Source organism: Hakea prostrata, chromosome 2, assembly GCF_041222555.1.
Source record: "Hakea prostrata isolate BN-2017 chromosome 2, UWA_Hpros_2, whole genome shotgun sequence".
Taxonomy (NCBI): Eukaryota; Viridiplantae; Streptophyta; class Magnoliopsida; order Proteales; family Proteaceae; genus Hakea; species Hakea prostrata.
Genome location: NC_142601.1, coordinates 9,961,971 through 9,979,222, shown reverse-complemented (window position 1 = coordinate 9,979,222; position 17,252 = coordinate 9,961,971). Strand labels below are relative to the sequence as shown.

General features: G+C 39.8%; 1 protein-coding gene across 1 annotated transcript; it reads left to right on the top strand.

The window, feature by feature from the left end:
• The first annotated feature begins 322 nt into the window (after positions 1-322).
• LOC149023670 (uncharacterized) lies at positions 323-16,641 on the top strand. Its single transcript, XM_089143347.1, has 5 exons — positions 323-622; positions 14,273-14,404; positions 14,556-14,920; positions 14,985-15,502; positions 15,615-16,641. Exons 1-5 carry the CDS (start codon positions 323-325, stop codon positions 16,385-16,387), a joined length of 2,088 nt encoding a protein of 695 aa, XP_088999473.1. The 3' UTR covers positions 16,388-16,641.
• The last annotated feature ends 611 nt before the right edge of the window (positions 16,642-17,252 follow it).

Below are 17,252 nucleotides of genomic sequence, written 5' to 3'. Positions count from 1 at the left end.
ATGAGAAGTTGCGAGGAGAAGATGGGGCAGAAGTTGCAAATGGTAAAATGTTTAGGAGTTTGGTTGGGGGTCTTATCTACTTAAGTCACACCAAACCCGACATTGTTTTTGTAGTAAGCTTGATATCTAGGTTTATGCATAACCCTACGGAACACCATTATGGAGAAGCAAAAAGGGTTCTAAAATATGTTGTAGGAACTCTAAATTGGGGGATTTATTTTTGTAAAACAAGAAACCTTAAGTTGATGGGGGTACTCGACCAGTTATTGGGTTGGATGATGGGAAGAGTACAACACGTTTTTGCTTTAGCCTTGGGTCTAGAATGGTGACATGGGGATCTAAGAAACAAACTACAGTGGCTTTATCCTCCTGTGAAGTAGAGTATGTGGCAGGGGCTGCAGCAGCATGCGAAGCAATTTGGATGAAGAAGTTGTTGACCGATTTGGGGATGAAACAATCTAGAGCAACTGAAATCTTTGCTGATAGTAGTTCAATGATAGCCATGACAAAGAATCCAGTATTCCATGGGAGGGCTAAACATATTGAAATAAAGCATCATTTTATTAGAGAGTTAGTTGCAAGAAATGATGTTTCTCTAAAGTTCTGTAACTCTAAAGATCAGGTAGCTGACATTTTTACCAAGGTTCTTCAGACTCAAACTCATATAGTCCAAGCCTAGCTCTGCATGAGAGGACACAACCACATTGTGAGGGCCATTCATTGGTAGGGTCACATCATAATAGACTTGGGCTCATGGGCGCTCAAGACTGGTAGACAATCCATGAGAGGACATGAGGTTGATGTGACTCAATACATGACTTGCATTGGGCTAGGCATAATCCTGACACGCACCAGTACTCATACCAATGGTAGTGAGAGAGCGGTGACCTAAACTCCAGCCATGGTGATAGTCCGAGAGGGATGCTTTGACCCCTTGCTAAGGATCTCAAGACCGGTAACCAACCCGTGAGAGATTAGAGTGAGGATACCTTCCCAGAGGAGGCTGGTGTTCTATCTTAATGTGTGTCTGCCATTAGAGACTAGCATCCATTAGTGTATAGTTGCATTCTTGCATTTTGTCTCATATCATATTGCATCATGCTTTGTTCTTGAATTGGATTATAATTTGTTATTTGTATGTGAACTACTGGCTTAGTTCTTTTAAGCTCACCCTTCGGGGACAATATTGCTTTAGACTTTGTTGCTGTAGAATCAGATGACACTACAAGAAAATAGGCCTACGGCGGCGTTTTGGAAATGCCGCCATAAGTCTAAAAATGCCGCTATAAACCTTTCTCGGCGCTTAAAAAATGCAGCAAAAAACGCTGGCAAAAGCACTGTAGCCGATTGTAACAGTGGCACTAAATGCAAACGCCGGTGATGGTGACTTACGACAACACATTTACCGGCATTTAGGAAATGCCGTTATAGTGTTCTAATTTCCATATTTGTGGCGTTTATTAACCGCCCTGCTGAAAAGGAAAGTGCCATTATATTGCTGGTGTTTTTAGAAACTCCATTAAAAGTGATTTGTTACGGCGTTTTAGTGTAGACTTTAGCGTTCATTTTTTGCCAGCAGCTTTTATAAATGTCGTTATTAGTGCTTTTTGCAGCGTTTTTGAAATGCCTCAATAGACATAAGAGTTCATTTTATTGCCGGCATTTTTATAAACGCCATTATTAGTGGTTTTTAAGAGTTCATTTTATTGCCGGCGTTTATGAAACGCCATGATAAGTTTTTTTAATTAAAAAAAAAATTGGTTTCTAGAAATTCAATTTTGGTGAGTGTTGGGAAATGCCATGTCCGCATTGCCACATCAGCCTTCATTAGTTTTGATGATAACTAACATGAAATTACTAATATCCATATCAAGTTGTGATTGTCCAATTATTATGAAAGCAAGTGGACCAAACCCAACTCATTGGATCAAACTCACTGGATGTCTAAAGTCAAGGCCAAGACCAAGCCAAGATGGACATGAAGTCTAAATCAAGATGAGCATGAAGAATGGAGTACAAGAAGACTCAAGAACATCAATGATCATCAACTCAATCTCAAGCAAGAAGACTTAGCAAATTAGGACTTAAGTCATTTCATGTACACTCATATGTAATTGCACTCAAGTATACACATATCATGTCATTAGATTGACCTAGGATATGTTAGGAAAGTGTATGAGGCTTAGGGTTGGCTAGAAATACCAAAAACCCAATCAAGTCCCTATTTGCACCTAAATTGTGCAATCTATGCTTCAGACGGAATTCCGTCTGGTCACAGAGAGCAAGACGGAATTCCGTCTGGCTTGCTAAAGCCAGACAGACGTCCATCTGACCAGACGGACGTCCGTCTGATTTTGACTTAAGCTTCAACGGCTAATTTTTAAACGGTCACTTTCTAGACGGACGTCCATCTGGACTGAAATCTGGACCAAAATTATGTCCGTTTTCTATCCGTTGGGGATTAGGCTAAAGCACTCAAAGACCATCTATATAAGCCCAACTCACCCCTTTTGAGAGGGTTGAACCTCACATTTGATCAACTACTCCCCAAGTAATCTTAAGCTCTCAAATAACAAGAAAGCAATTGTGCTTTGCCTCTCATCCTCACTCAACCTTGAAGAACATACTAAGGTGTTAAGTAAGCTTGTGGAAGTCAAGCTTGAGGTGATTGAAGGCGTTGGTGGTGCATTCATTTTACAATTGAGCTTACAACTCTCATTGCATCACACTCACACAAGAGGTAAAGTGTCATACCTCTTGTTAGGTAATCTCTAACCATCCATTGTAATTGCTTGTTTTCAATTCTAAGTCTAGGTAGACTAGAATTGCTTTTGGGTGCTCTTGTCCGTGAACAAAGATTGAAGAGGGTGCTTTTGCCCTAGGATAAACAAAGATTGTAAAGGGTGCTCTTGCCCCGTAACAAAGATTGTAAAGGTTTTGTTCTCTACCCATTGTATTGAAAGAGAATCACTAGTGGAATAATTTCTTGAGGTCAAGAGAGGAGTGGACGTAGACTTGCAAAGTCGAACCACTATAAAATACTTGTCTTGTGGTTGATTGTATTGTTTATTTTCATTTGAATTTTCAATTTACCTTATATTTCCAATCAAACCGGAAAATTGGGGCAGTCCACTAGTTGCAACTCATTCACCCCGATCTAGGTTGCACCAATAGTGAATTTTCTATTTCGATTGTATTCGAACCAGCCAAAACTCGCCAAATTTCGGCAAAATGTTTTACCGTGACTGCACCTGATAAAAGAAAAATCTCTTACATTCAGTGAAAGAGTTGAGTATTTGGAGATTGGGCATTTGCTTGTCGTGAATGCAGTTCCAAATTTCATTCTTCCTAGAATTTGCCTACCATCTGTGCATTCTTCCAAATTTTTCATTCTTACAAAACCAAGTAACAAGGCTGAGGGTCATCATTGAATTACATAGATACAACGAAGCCAAAAAATTTCAATAGCAGACTCATCACCAACTATTGGTTGTCCTTGTTCATTCATCTTCTTCATAAGTTTTAAATATCAACTCAAATTCATAATATTCAAAAGTTTTTGGGAGAGAAAGTGTCTTGAGATTTTTATTCCTTCATTTCCCTTAAATATCTTGAGATTTTTATTCATTCATATCCCTCTTCTCTTAGAATATGTAAAATATAAGAAAGAGGCCCCACAATGTCAAAACAGTCATTAATAACTCTGTATAACTCAAATTTGAACCGAAGTTGCATGAGTTAAGCCCAGCAATCCAAGAATTTTCCAGAAAAGGGATATCAATATATAAGGATACTTCATTGCTTAATTTTGAGGAAAAAACTCAAAAAAGAGACAAGACAAGGTAAACCAACTTAGTTATACTTTGAATGTTGGAAAGTCAACCAAGTTAGACAAGTTTAGCAGATCACACCAGAGATACAAAATATCCTGCCAAAGAAAGTTCAGAACTCGAAGTTGAAGTTGAAAGATGAGTTTTATTTGTTCTTCTGTGGTGGTGGTTTTGGGGGAGAGGTTAATTTTGGGGAAAAACTCAAAGAAGAGAACATACAAAATACGTATAAAAAAAGGTGATCATGTATAGACCTAGTAGAGAGCTTTTCTGGTAAATAAATACATCAATCTATTATCTCCATGATTGTTGAGTGCATTTGTGGTGGTGATATGGCTATCTCACTTGTCGTTCAGCGATCATCTTTTCTACCTAAAACATTCTTAAAGAGCTCAATGGACAGATTAGGGCTAATTACTCCACCATGATTCTTATCTCTTCATTGTCAACGAAGATGCCATGCTTACTTTCCAAATGAGAATGAGAGAGAGAACAAACAAGGACATACCAGTACATCTCTCTCTAGTGGCTGGAGAGAGAGAGAGAGAGAGAGATATGGACGAAAGAGTATTGTCAGCAATTACACATAGAATGACGCTTTAATCATCCATTCTTAATTGGTAGCTAGCCATTGGCAATGAGAAGGCAAAGTCAGCCGCTCATATACGTTGTATTGTAGGAGAGGCTGTCGTGATGAAAGAAGCCAGCAAGCATACAGGTAGTTTATTTTTTGGGGGGGGGGGGGGGGGTTCTATATAATCTGAGGTATTGGGATTCAGAAATCCCTCAAAAACAACCAGAATTACAGAAGATAGGAGCAAAAATCAGATTTCCAAGAAAAGAAAAACAAAAATCATGCCTGATCTATCTGTATTTCGGTTGAGTGTTCAACTTTTTGGTAGGGAAGAATATAATTTCTTGTAAGACATTGATTACGAGGATAAGATGGAATAGCAAAAATATGCTTCAGAGACAGGAGTAAGACAAATAGACAGATAACTGGATGGATTAAAAATGGAAAATATAGAAATAAAAAATCTAAATCTTAATTCCCTGAGATACATGAATAGCTTGTCATTATTGCTTAGGGGAAGAGGAAAAAATGTAAGTAAGATGCGATTATAGATGGTTGATTCTTCTGCTTGACTTCAAGGATTAATTCCTAAAACTATAACATTCACTCCCTGCAAATGCCGGAGAGGAGAGGCGTGGTTCCTGTGAAGTTGGCAATCGTTTTTTCGCCTCTACAACAAATCTAGCTTTTGATGAACAGCTTGACCGAAGGTGGAGAGTTGAGCAGCTTCTGCAGCGAAAGACGAGTAGTTTTTGCAGTGAGGGAGGCAGCGAATGACTACAATAGGGAGCGTGAGATGAGAAGAAGAAACCCTAAACCGAGGGAGCAAGAGAGACGATCTGAGAAGAAAAAACCTTCGTCTTCCGAACTGAAAAAAGCGCGGTGTTTTGGTAGCCAAAAAAGGGCAGAGCTACTGTGATGGAGGAAATTTGGGTTATATGAGGGTGTTTCATCAAAATGCCGGCACTATACTTGGGCTTTACTCTGCAAGAGGACCAAAACAGAGATGACTTCCTCTGTGTTTGTCTTGCAAAAAAGAAAAAAACAGGTTTTAAGGAAAACCAAAACAAACCAACAAAACAAAAAAGTTTGGCGCTAAAAAAAATGAAATGTGAAATGCTGCGACAAAGTGACGACATACAACGGCGTTTATAAAAAAATTTGTGACAAAGCGATATACGACAGTGTTTATAAAAAACGCCGTGACAAAGCGATATACGACGGCATTTATAAAAAAAAAGCCGTGACAAAGCTTTAAAACGCTTAAAAAATGACATGACAAAGTGACAATATATGACGGCGTTTACGTTTATAAAAAACGCCGTGATAAAATGACTTACAACGGCACCTTATGCAAACACCACTATATATTACCATACAACGACATTTTTATGAAAACGTCGCTATATCTTAACATACTACAACGTTTTCTAAAAACACCGTTATATCCTTACTCAAAGTGCCGTTGTTGATCCCTTTTCTTGTAGTTATACCGAGATCAAGGAATACGAGACCCCGATGAGTTATTCATATGGTGTACAAGGTGTTAGCGACAATGACATTCACGGTGAAGAATGTTCGTGTCTCAATTGCGCGTACCAGGATTAGCTTGACTCATGAGCTGGTCTACCCGGCCTGTACTCAATACAAAGATTTTTGTGTTTAGAAACTACATTTTACATAAGGATGCATACTTTTGTAATATTTAAAACAATTTTGGTCTTTTGTTATCCTTTAAGTTGTATACCTTGGATTTGATTATTCTTTTGCACTCTGTTACTCTGATTATTTGATGTCATTTCTGCACTATGATATTTGTTTTGAAATCCTTTTGAGATCCATACTTTTGATTTAATTCTTTAATTATGTTAATACATTGATTAATTTTTGTTCATGATTGTACTATTGTGTGGAATGGTTGGATGATTGTCTGAGGTTTGATCTTCGGGGTTGTGGATCACACCTCCGAGTATTCAGGTAGGGTACTAATTGGGGGGGGGGGGGGGATGTGACACTACTGGTGAACAAGGACTCTTATATTTATAAATTGTAATCATGTAATTTAGAGATACAATAGTGAAGAATAACTATTATCCCATGGACGTAGGTCACACGTATTGAACCACGTAAATTCTCTCTTCTTGCGTCTCTCTCTTTGATCTTCTCTCTCCCTCTCTCTCTCTCTCTCTCTCTCTCTCTCTCTCTCCTATTCATGCACAAATCATGGCCTTTGATAACTCTATGAAATAGAGTTAAGATTGGTAACTTTATACTTGAGATGGCTTGCTTTAGGAGTATTTTATCTTTGTTTTAGTGTTAGTATTCATTAGATATTATCTTATTGAGTCTTAACATGTTGCATCTTGTATAGGTCATTATTGTCACTCTTACATGAATTTCTCTTCAGATTTATGGATGAATTTGATTGTTTTTCTTTCTATTGAAAAATGTAGGTGAAGATCCATCATAGGAGAAGAATCTGTCCTCTAACTTTGCTGTAGAGTTTGCTGCAGCAATACGGAGCAGAATATTCTTAGATCCAATTCAAGTGGAAATGACCAGAAGGGGATAACTTAAGAGGACATTACTCTTGTAAATGCATGATTGTTCTCAGCCCTTGATTTGAGGAGGAAAGTTCTAATCCTTTGGCCAGATTCTAACCTAATGATTGAATGCACTTATGGAAGAAAGAGAAGAGAGGCAAGAGAAAGGAGGGACATTGCAAGACACGGCTAAGGAAAGAATACATGGCTGAAGCAAGAGGAAGAACCAGAGCTGGACTCGTGCGGAAGCATGGAAGGCTGCTGGAGAAGAAGGCTGGAGCTCATGTGGAAGCATTGAGGCTTTAGTTTCTTTTCATTCTTATAACTTTATCTTCTTATCTTCTAGCTTAATGTTAACTATAACTACTACTGTGTTTTGGAATTCTATTATGGGCTAAACTTGAACTGTGTTGGGATGATAGTAGTACCTAAACCTGCATTTTGAGATGTAACTATTATGTGCTATTTAGTTTTACTGCAATACAACTTGTTGTCAATGAATTCAGCATGATATATATTGATTAATTTCGGTTCTTGATGAATCTTTCATGAACGATTGTTATGATTGAGTTAACTGGAAAGTTAATGCAATCTAGATGCTTGCTGAATTGTGTGAGTTAGCATAATCTTTAATTAGTTTGTGTTAATTAGTAGGTTGGGTAGGAATACCCAATTACCTCACATTGCCATGATTGGGATTGGGTTTAAATTGCATTCATATTTCAATTCTTCATAGGAATATGTAGATGTTGAATTAGGATGCTAAGCATATGTGTATTGGAAAATACCTTTGTGCCATTTCATTCCAGGTTCTTGACATATTTTGGGCTGTAGTATTACTTTGGTATTTGCATTACAAAATTCAGGGGAGGGGAAACTTGACTCCCAATACGCTTTTCACTCACTAAGTTCCTTCTATTGCTCAATCTCCAATTTAGTTCGTTAGTTTAATTAACTATCATTTGGTCATTTAGTTAGTTAATCACAAATCAATCCTTTTAATCTTGTTTAATTCAATTTTACTTTTACATTGAACATTAAGGGTAGAATTCTCCGTGGGATCGATACTCTACTTATCATTTATTACTTGATTGCGACATGTGCACTTGTGTAACATCTTGGTACACAAGCAACAACCTTCAACATAGTATCATGGAAAAATGTAGATCGTACCTCTTTTGAAGACTTATGATTTATTGGATATTGTGGATGGATCTTTTGTTCACCCATCCCCTACCATCCCTGATAAAGATGATGCAACCATCTTCTGGCCAAATCTAGATTTTTAGAATTGGAATCGTCAGGATCAACTTCTCATGTGTTGGATTATTGCTTCACTCACTGAATTTGTTCACGCCTAAGTTGTTGGCTGCACTACCTCTCATAAAGTTTGGTTGAAGCTTGAACGGATCTATTCTATTGCTTCTTTTGCTCAAATTATGCAACTCCCATTTCAGCTCCAAATTATTAGACGAGGTAACAGTAGTATACACGATTATCCTCTTAGTGTTAGAACTATTTCTGAACCTTGCATCTGCGGGAAAGCCCATAATTGATGAAGAATTATGCCTCTGTATTTTGAATGGTTTGGGAACCGACTATTCTCCCTTTGTGAGTGCTATTACTACATGGACTTCACCTATTTCATATGATGAATTAAGAGGTATGCCTTTGACTCATGAAATTAGCTTATGTGATGAAGTTATTACTCGTGATTCTTGTTTCACCACTGGCCAATCTGGCCAGCAGCCAACCCTCTCCTATTCGGCCTCTAAGATAGGCCCCTAGAGGACATCTTTCACCAAGGGGCAGATCTGGTCAAGGGCATTTCACTCACCATCGCTCTCCTCATCAAAGTTAGCACTCTCCTCATATTGGTAATGTTGGATCTAGAATTGTCTATCAGATCTGTGATCGGCTAGGACATAGAGTTAGAAACTGTTATCAACGCTTCAATCATGCCATTCAAAGTACCGTTTTCATTCCTCCTTCCGTGAATGTTTCAGAATTTTCTGGTACCTCTATTACAGACGAGAATTGGTATCCTGATTATGGTGCTGTCACACCCCACCTAGCCAGATCCGGTCATACTCGAATACCCGTTGGGGGTGATACACGACAAGACCTAGGTTTAGTGACAATTTCATACAAATATATGATACAGCATAATCAATAGGACAAGAATAAATCAAGTTCAATTATCCAATTCCAAAAATCTGAAATATCAATTACAATTATCCAAGATTCGAATCCAAAAGACATAAAAATCAGAGTTTTGAAAAGAAAAGAGGATAGTTTGTTCGCAGCGAAATAATCTAAGGATTTCCCTACTAGGAGCCAAATCCATAAGAGCAATCCTAACAGGGGAATGAAGTGTCATGCGCATCCACTTCTTCTCCGGTTGCTCCCTCATGGTAATCTACAGGCAATGGATCCTCCATGGGAGTGGGGTCCCCATAACATGTAGAAAAGTCTAAAGAACACATACAAATAAAGGAATGAGTTCCATATACCTTAGTGAGGTTAACTAACACTCATGTCATGCATTCAACCACAATTTCCACATCATGTCCACAAGATGATAATGTAAGTAAATAATTAATATAATAAATGCATGATTATGATATTATGCTACTAACTTTATCGTGAGGTATTTATGGTACACACGTATTAAGTAAAACACCAATCTCCTTTGGGTGGTCTTAATTACTCTCCCTCAACAAGAGACGTCTATTGGGTTCTCTGTGGTTGTTGGGTAAAGTCTGTCAAGCCATGGTTGGGGTTATAAGTCACCACTCTCTCACATCACCATTTGGTATGAGATTTGGTGCGTGTTAAGATTATACCTAGGCCCAATGCAAGGTCATATGGTCTCGTATTACATATGGTCCGGATATCTCCCCTCATGCTTAGTGCCCTTTTGGTTCGATACATTCCCACCTATGAATGGTATCCTCAATGGGAGGCATATGTTGGATTCCATTCCTTCACCCAATGAACATCCACATATAATGGACAAGATGCTCTCCATGTCCTCTCACGGGTTGGTTACTGGTCTTGAGCACCCATGAGCCCTTATCTATTATATGCAACCCTACTAATTTATGATTATAGTGGGTCTGCTTGACACATAGGACCCAACCATTGACATCACGGATTAACCGGCTTCAATACCCCTACCGGAAGGGTAGTAGCACTCATAAGGATACCTAGCCCAACACTTCTAGACACCTAACATTCATGTACTTAGGTCTAGATGCAATCCCATGAGGTCACTAGGGTAATGGGCGAACCCACAACCCCAACTAGTAAAATAGAATAAGAGGAATAATCTCATTCAATGTCTTTCATTCTCATATATTCTCATATCATTCTCATATTGATAATATAAGATTTAAAAGAAAGAATAATACACAATCATGTAACCTTACCTTCCGTTCGCGCAAAGTCACACACAAGCATATCATGATAGATATTAATTTAAAGCAATTTATATCATCAATAGAATGAAAATAAGAATGCTTAAGCATACAGGACCTAGTTAGTCATTCATCACCTTCCAACTTGATTTCATTCCTCAAAGTCACAATTTTGCTCACAAGAATCGGTGGTTGTACTCACAATAAACCAAATCATGTAAGAGAATTAATAGATGTTAATTAAAATTCAAATGGGTTTCATAAAGTATCCCAAAATCATCCCACAAAAACCCAATCTGTCATATGGGTTCAAACTTGCCGTTCTCAACCTAGTTTCGACGAAACGTCATTATTTCACCATTGATTTCAAAGTCGAATCGAAACTTTGGTAATGTCTAATTGGCAGCAATAGGGTCCTAATGGTACCATCAATTTGACCCAATTCTTTCTAAATCAAAAAGCCCAAAATTTGGCTCTCGTGAGTGCCCGTGGGCGTCTTTGAGAGCTAAAATGCGAAATCGTTTGCAACGATTTGCACAAACTACTCACAAACTAGAGGGAAGCATAAATACAACATTTATGAGCATTCATTATACCTAACATGCTTCAACTACAGCAATCCCACATTTATTGTACGTGATGAAAAACCCACAAACTTAGGTTTAGAGAAGAGGGTTTGAAAGATTCTTACATTTTTCAATGTTCTCGCGATGATCCAGGTCACTACGTGCCTTTGGGTGGATGGAATCCACTCTTCTAGTTAGTTTCTCCTCTTTCCCTAGCTTCAACCTCACAGTAGCATTATAAAATATGTGTAGGAGTGAATAGGAGTTTAAAATAGCGTTTTAAAACACAAAATCCAGATTCTGCCCCGTCATTGGGGAGGGCGGTCGAGCGGTCCAATTGATTAGCCCTTGTTGACCCCTCGACCAAGGTCCGAATCCAGTGATTTATGGCTTGAAATAAAGGTCTTTTGATTATCTTCGTTTGTGTATATTTACCTCGTCAATCGGACTATCCAACCTCAGTCTATGGACGTGTCAAAATTGTCTTTTAACACCGTTGTGGTTGATCTTCTTTCTCCTCTTAAACTCTAGGAGAGATGTTGAGTCGTCACAAGGTTTATCCACTTGCATTGGGTCCACTTTAGAATCTTTGGGATAGACTTGAATGGCCCACAGTTGTCGCCGACTCTAGGCCTGGGTTTGCGGTCTTGAAATCATGGGTTAAAGGTTTAGAAATCCGGGGGATTTCACAGGTGCTTCTCACGACATCACAAATGCTCTTGAAAACCTACATGTTGCTCAACTATACACTGGTTCCGATCGTGTTCAAGTTGGGAATGGTGTTGGTCTACCTATAAATAACACTGGTAATATCTCTATTAGTTCTTCATCATCTCCGGTGTAGTTGAATTATGTTCTTCATTTATCATCTATTTGCAAGAATTTGTTATCACTATCTCAATTCACCAAAGATAATAATGTTCTCTTTGAATTTCATCCTGGCATGTATTATGGAAAGGATCGTAAAACAGGGAGATGTCTTCTTCAGGGCAGCGTTAAGGATATGGTCTTTATCAATTGAGTTTAGGCACTCATTCCTCTCCAAAAGCTCTACTTGGAGAAAAGACCTCTTTTTTAAATTGGCACTCACATTTGGGCATCCTGCCGCAAAAGTTGTTAAGAATTGAATTTGTAGTTTTGATTTACCTATTACCTTAGAAAATTTTCTTTATGTGTGTGATGCTTGCCAAAATGGGGAAGATTCATGAACTTCCTCTTTACCCTTGCAAGTTTGTTTCTGCTGGACCATTAGACTTGATTTTTTGGACGTGTGGGGACCTTCCCTTGTTGAATCTCTTGATGGTTATTGCTATTATGTTATCTTTGTAGATGATTTTAACAAATTTATTTGGTTTTATCCTATGAGTGTTAAATCTGAGGTTTGTTGGCATTTTTATGAGGTTCAAGTTGCTTGTTGAGAACCTCTTTTCTTAGCGTATAAAACATTTTCATAGTGACTAGGGTGGAGAGTATAGAACTGTGTCTACTTTCCTACATGGAAATTGAATTGACCATTGGGTTAATGGGGCTGTTGAGCGTTGTGGTCGACACATTGTGGAAACCGGCTTGACTCTTTTGGCCTATTCCTCTTGCCCTAAACACTTTTGGTTTCATGTGTTTGAGACTGTTATCTTTCTTATCAATAGATTGCCTTTTTCAGTGCTCAAGAATGTTTCTCCTTATTTTAAACTATTCAAGGTACAACTTGATTATGATTCTTTGTGAATATTTGGTTGTCCGTATCCTTGTTTACGACCTTCTAATAAGAACAAGCCGGACATCGGTCTGCCCTTCATTTCTTCTTAGCTATAGTTCTCGCTACCATGGTTAAAAGTGAACTTGGTCTAAACGATCCAAACTAGATTTAGTTGGCACAGATCTCCAATAGTATTTTGATTGATGATAGCCATTAATTGACAAAATATTGTTGCAGATTTCTTTAGGCGCATAATTTTTTGCATGGTTGTAAAGATGAGCCCATCAGCCTAAGCTCTGTACTCCAAGTTCAGAGAAGATGAAAATCTTACTTACGGAGGAAAAAGAAATAAGAAGAGAAAAAAATAAAAAATAAAGGATTCTTCTCCGTGGCTTAGGCTAACAGACACTCTTTAGGGAGATTAAACGTATTAGTTATCTTAATTAATGAGTAACATGCATGTCACAGTAGACCAGAAAAGAACTTGCATTTTTTTACGTCTATAATTGAAGTTTGTGGTTGATTAGAGGGTTTATTCACAGCCTTCAATTGGTTGGTGACCTTTCAAGATTTTAAGGCTGAACCCTCTAGTAAGGGTTTCAATTTAGTACCAAAATTGTATGTCGAAATTGAAAATGCCCGTTTAGAATTGTACCATCTCAAATCATTTAAAGCACAGTACAGTATGGTATGTAAATTTGGTTTCTAGATGCGGTATCGATTCTTACCATAAAAAAATATATATAAAAAAAAAGATTCGGTATTGACGATATTTACCATATATAAATCATTTCTGTATAATTTTATACCATCTACATACCAAAATCATACCGTACCGTTTTTTTACCATTTCTATGCCATTTACATGCATGTCTGGTGATTGAATCAACGTACCATATCTTATTTTTTTTCGTGTAAGAGGATAATCCAATGGGTCCATATTGAGCTTATAACCCCATAGACTAGGTCATATCTAGAGTAGATGAGAAGCATTCACTTATGAAAAATATTTTTAACACCCACAATAATGTAAAGGAAATTATTTGGTTGATGCATACGGTCAAGATCAAATCTAACAAAAATCTAAACTGTATACTTTAGATTAATTAATTGTTGTGTATTAATTAAGGAGCACCTAACGAAGACCCCCAATGTAAGTGGCACCAAGTGCATATGATTTTATGGCCACAAGTGTGTATGCAGTTGACTTTAAGACCTAATGCTTCTTTGAGTGGTGGTCAGATCCCTTCCAACTTGATTTTCGAATAGAGCATTATTTTCGTACCATATAACCAATCTATCACCACCGTTCCAATTTGCTAAAAGTTCCCAACATATGCACGTAAAGAGTTCATTAAGGTCCTAAGTGAAGCAAGGTTTTGAAGGTCCAGTGAAATTTTGCTTGCTGTTTAGGTTTTGCAGTTGTGCCACGTGAGTAGTATTACATTTTGCATTCTATCCAGGTAGTCATTGGCCATCAAACACTAGTATAAAAGGAAGTCCCGGACTCACAACCTCCAATACAAATCAAAGCAACTCTGCAATAAATAGAGTTGCCAGAGAAAAGAAAAAAAATGGGGAGGGTAGTGATGCGCCAGGTTGCTTGTGTTCTTCTTCTGGCCATGCTTTTTGTGGCTGTTGCAGCTGATCAGAACCAGAACAAGGGATGACAATGGGGGGATGATAATGGAGGAGGTGATAATAACAATGGAGGAGACAACAATGGAGGAGATGATAATAACAATGGAGGAGACAACAATGGAGGAGACGATAACGGTCATGGGGGGGACAAAGAAGGCAAGCATCATCCACCTCCACCTCCTCCGCACAAACGAGAAACTCCACCTCCTCCACACAAAGGGGCAAGCCCACCTCCGCCACCACCGCAGAAAATTGTGCCTTCACCTCCACCACCTAAAGGAGCAAGTCCACCTCCGCCACCGTAGTGACACCACCACCTCCGCCACAGCATGGAGCGATTCCACCTCCACCTCCGCAAGAGACTCCATCTCCTCCACCCAAAGGAGCAAGTCCACCTCCGCCACCACCGCAGGAAATTGTGCCTTCACCTCCACCACCTGTAGTGACATCACCACCTCCGCCACAACATGGGGAGATTCCACCTCCACCTCCGCAAGAGACTCCATCTCCTCCACCCAAAGAAGCAAGTCCACCTCCACCACCACCGCAGGAAATTGTGCCTTCACCTCCACCACCTGTAGTGACACCACCACCTCCGCCACAGCAAGGAGAGATTCCACCTCCCCTCCGGGAGAGACCCCCCCCCCCGAAGCGCACCCCGCCACCCGTGGCCCCTCCCCCCCCGCCAGGAGAGATTCCACCTCCCCTCCCGCAGAGAGACTCCACCTCCTCCACCCAAAGAAGCAAGTCAACCTCCGCCACCACCACAGGAAATTGTGCCTTCACCTCCACCACCTGTAGTGACACCACCACCTCCGCCACAACAAGGAGAGATTCCACCTCCTCCTCCACAGCAAGGAGAGACTCCACCTCCTCCGCAGCAAGGAGAGACTCCATCTCCACCACCTGTAGTGACACCACCACCTCCGCCACAGCAAGGAGAGATTCCACCTCCTCCTCCGCAGCAAGGAGAGACTCCATCTCCACCACTTGTAGTGACACCACCACCACCGCCACAGCAAGGAGAGATTCCACCTCCTCCTCCGCAGCAAGGAGAGACTCCATCTCCACCTCCACCTCCTACACCTTCTACGCCTGCTCCACCTAAGAAAGAGAAGAAAGTGAAATGCAAAGTCAAGAAGTACAGCAGTTGTTATGATCAAGAGTTCACTTGTCCTTCGAATTGCCAAGGAGATTGTGTAGTCGATTGCGTATCCTGCAAGCCCGTATGCAGTGAGTTCATTTCTCTCATGCTTAATTTCACTCTTCCTCCAGTGTTAGTTTTTAGATCAAGCTTGTAACGTCTCACTTTTCACTGATGACTTGACTGTATTTCTTAAAACAGAGTGCGACATGCCGGGTGCAGTTTGCCAAGATCCGAGATTCATAGGTGGTGACGGCATCACCTTCTACTTCCACGGCAAGAAGGACCGCGACTTCTGCCTCATCTCCGACTCTAATGTCCACATTAATGCACACTTCATCGGCCGTCGCAACCAAAACATGCGAAGGGACTTCACATGGGTCCAGGCTTTAGGGGTTCTCTTTGACTCCCACCGTCTCTACCTAGGTGCTCTCAAGACCTCCACTTGGGATGACTCTGTCGACCGCCTCACCCTTACTTTCGATGGCGAGCCCATCTTCCTTGCTCAGTCCGAGGGTGCATCTTGGCAATCCACCACCACTCCAGCAGTTTCAATTGTCAGGACACGCTCCACCAACTCCATCACCTTCGAAGTTCAAGGAAACTTCAGGATCACGGCCACGGTTGTCCCAATCACAGAGGAAGAGTCAAGGGTTCACAACTATGGCATCACTAATGATGACTGCTTTGCTCATCTAGAGTTAGGCTTCAAATTCTTCACTTTGAGCAATGACGTGCATGGCGTGTTAGGTCAGACATATAGAAATGACTACACCAGCAGGGTTAAGATATCGGCGGCAATGCCGGTGATGGGTGGGGTTCGTGAGTTCTTCTCCTCGGATCTGTTCTCCATTGATTGCTCTGTGGCTCGCTTCCGCCAAGGAGGACTTTCAATCTCTAGAGCTTCATCCGAATATGCTAACATGGACTGCAGGAGTGGCATAACTGGCCATGGAATTGTCTGCAAGAAGTAAACGGATAGTCTATCTTTTGACCTCCTTTAATGCCTATGGATCTTCTGTGTTGACTATGTGTTATGTCCATGACTCTCACCCGGTTTGTTTGGAATTGTTTCTCGACTATGTCAGGATGATAAGAAATAAAATAAGTTCCCCTGATTTGTAAGCATACTGGATTGTTTTTTTTGGCTTTTGAACTTTTGAGTCCTATTAACAGTGCACAACACGACTCAAGCGGGTTCACATCCTCTACAATTTTCACCTGTGCAGTTTCCTGTAATTCCTATATAAGATTGTAACACATAGCAATACTTAATTATCTAAGGGTCAGAATTAGAACCCAATTAGGATCTGAATCTAATAAATCCCTAAAATTAAGCCTAAAGAAAAGAGGAGAGACGAAATTGTGAGAAAATTTAGGGATTTATTAGATTGAATTCTTAGTTGGATTGTAATTCTGACCATTGGATAATTATTTGCTATGCGTCATAATCAAACATAGGAATTACAGGAAATTGCACAGCGTGGGAATTGTAGAGGATGTGAACTAAGCTATATAAAAGATGGTTTAATTAAACGAATCATATGGTGAAAAGAGTCTTTTATTCCATGGACATAAGCTGGCACATTGCGACCGAACCATGTAAACCTTGCTCTCTCTTTCTCTTTCTTGCGCCTTCTGCCTTTTCACAGTTTTGTTAGGTCCGGCCCATGGCCCATTAAAGCCATGTGGGGCCCAACTTTAAGTGAAGCAATAGGGTTTCAAAAGAAACCCTACTGCCGCCTCACCTATATATTTGCCACACAACAGAAACGAAAAAAGAAAAAAGAAAAAGCTGCATAAGAGGAGAGAGAAAGAAAAATAAAAGAAAAGAGAGAA

Excerpts from the sequence above, each read along its gene's own strand:
- LOC149023670 (XM_089143347.1), top strand. The coding sequence starts at position 323 with ATGGTGACATGGGGATCTAAGAAACAAACTACAGTGGCTTTATCCTCC. Across the intron at positions 14,405-14,555 it reads CAATGGAGGAGACGATAACG|TCCACCTCCGCCACCGTAGT; the intron begins GTCATGGGGGGG and ends TAAAGGAGCAAG. Across the intron at positions 14,921-14,984 it reads GAGAGACCCCCCCCCCCGAA|AGAGACTCCACCTCCTCCAC; the intron begins GCGCACCCCGCC and ends CCCCTCCCGCAG.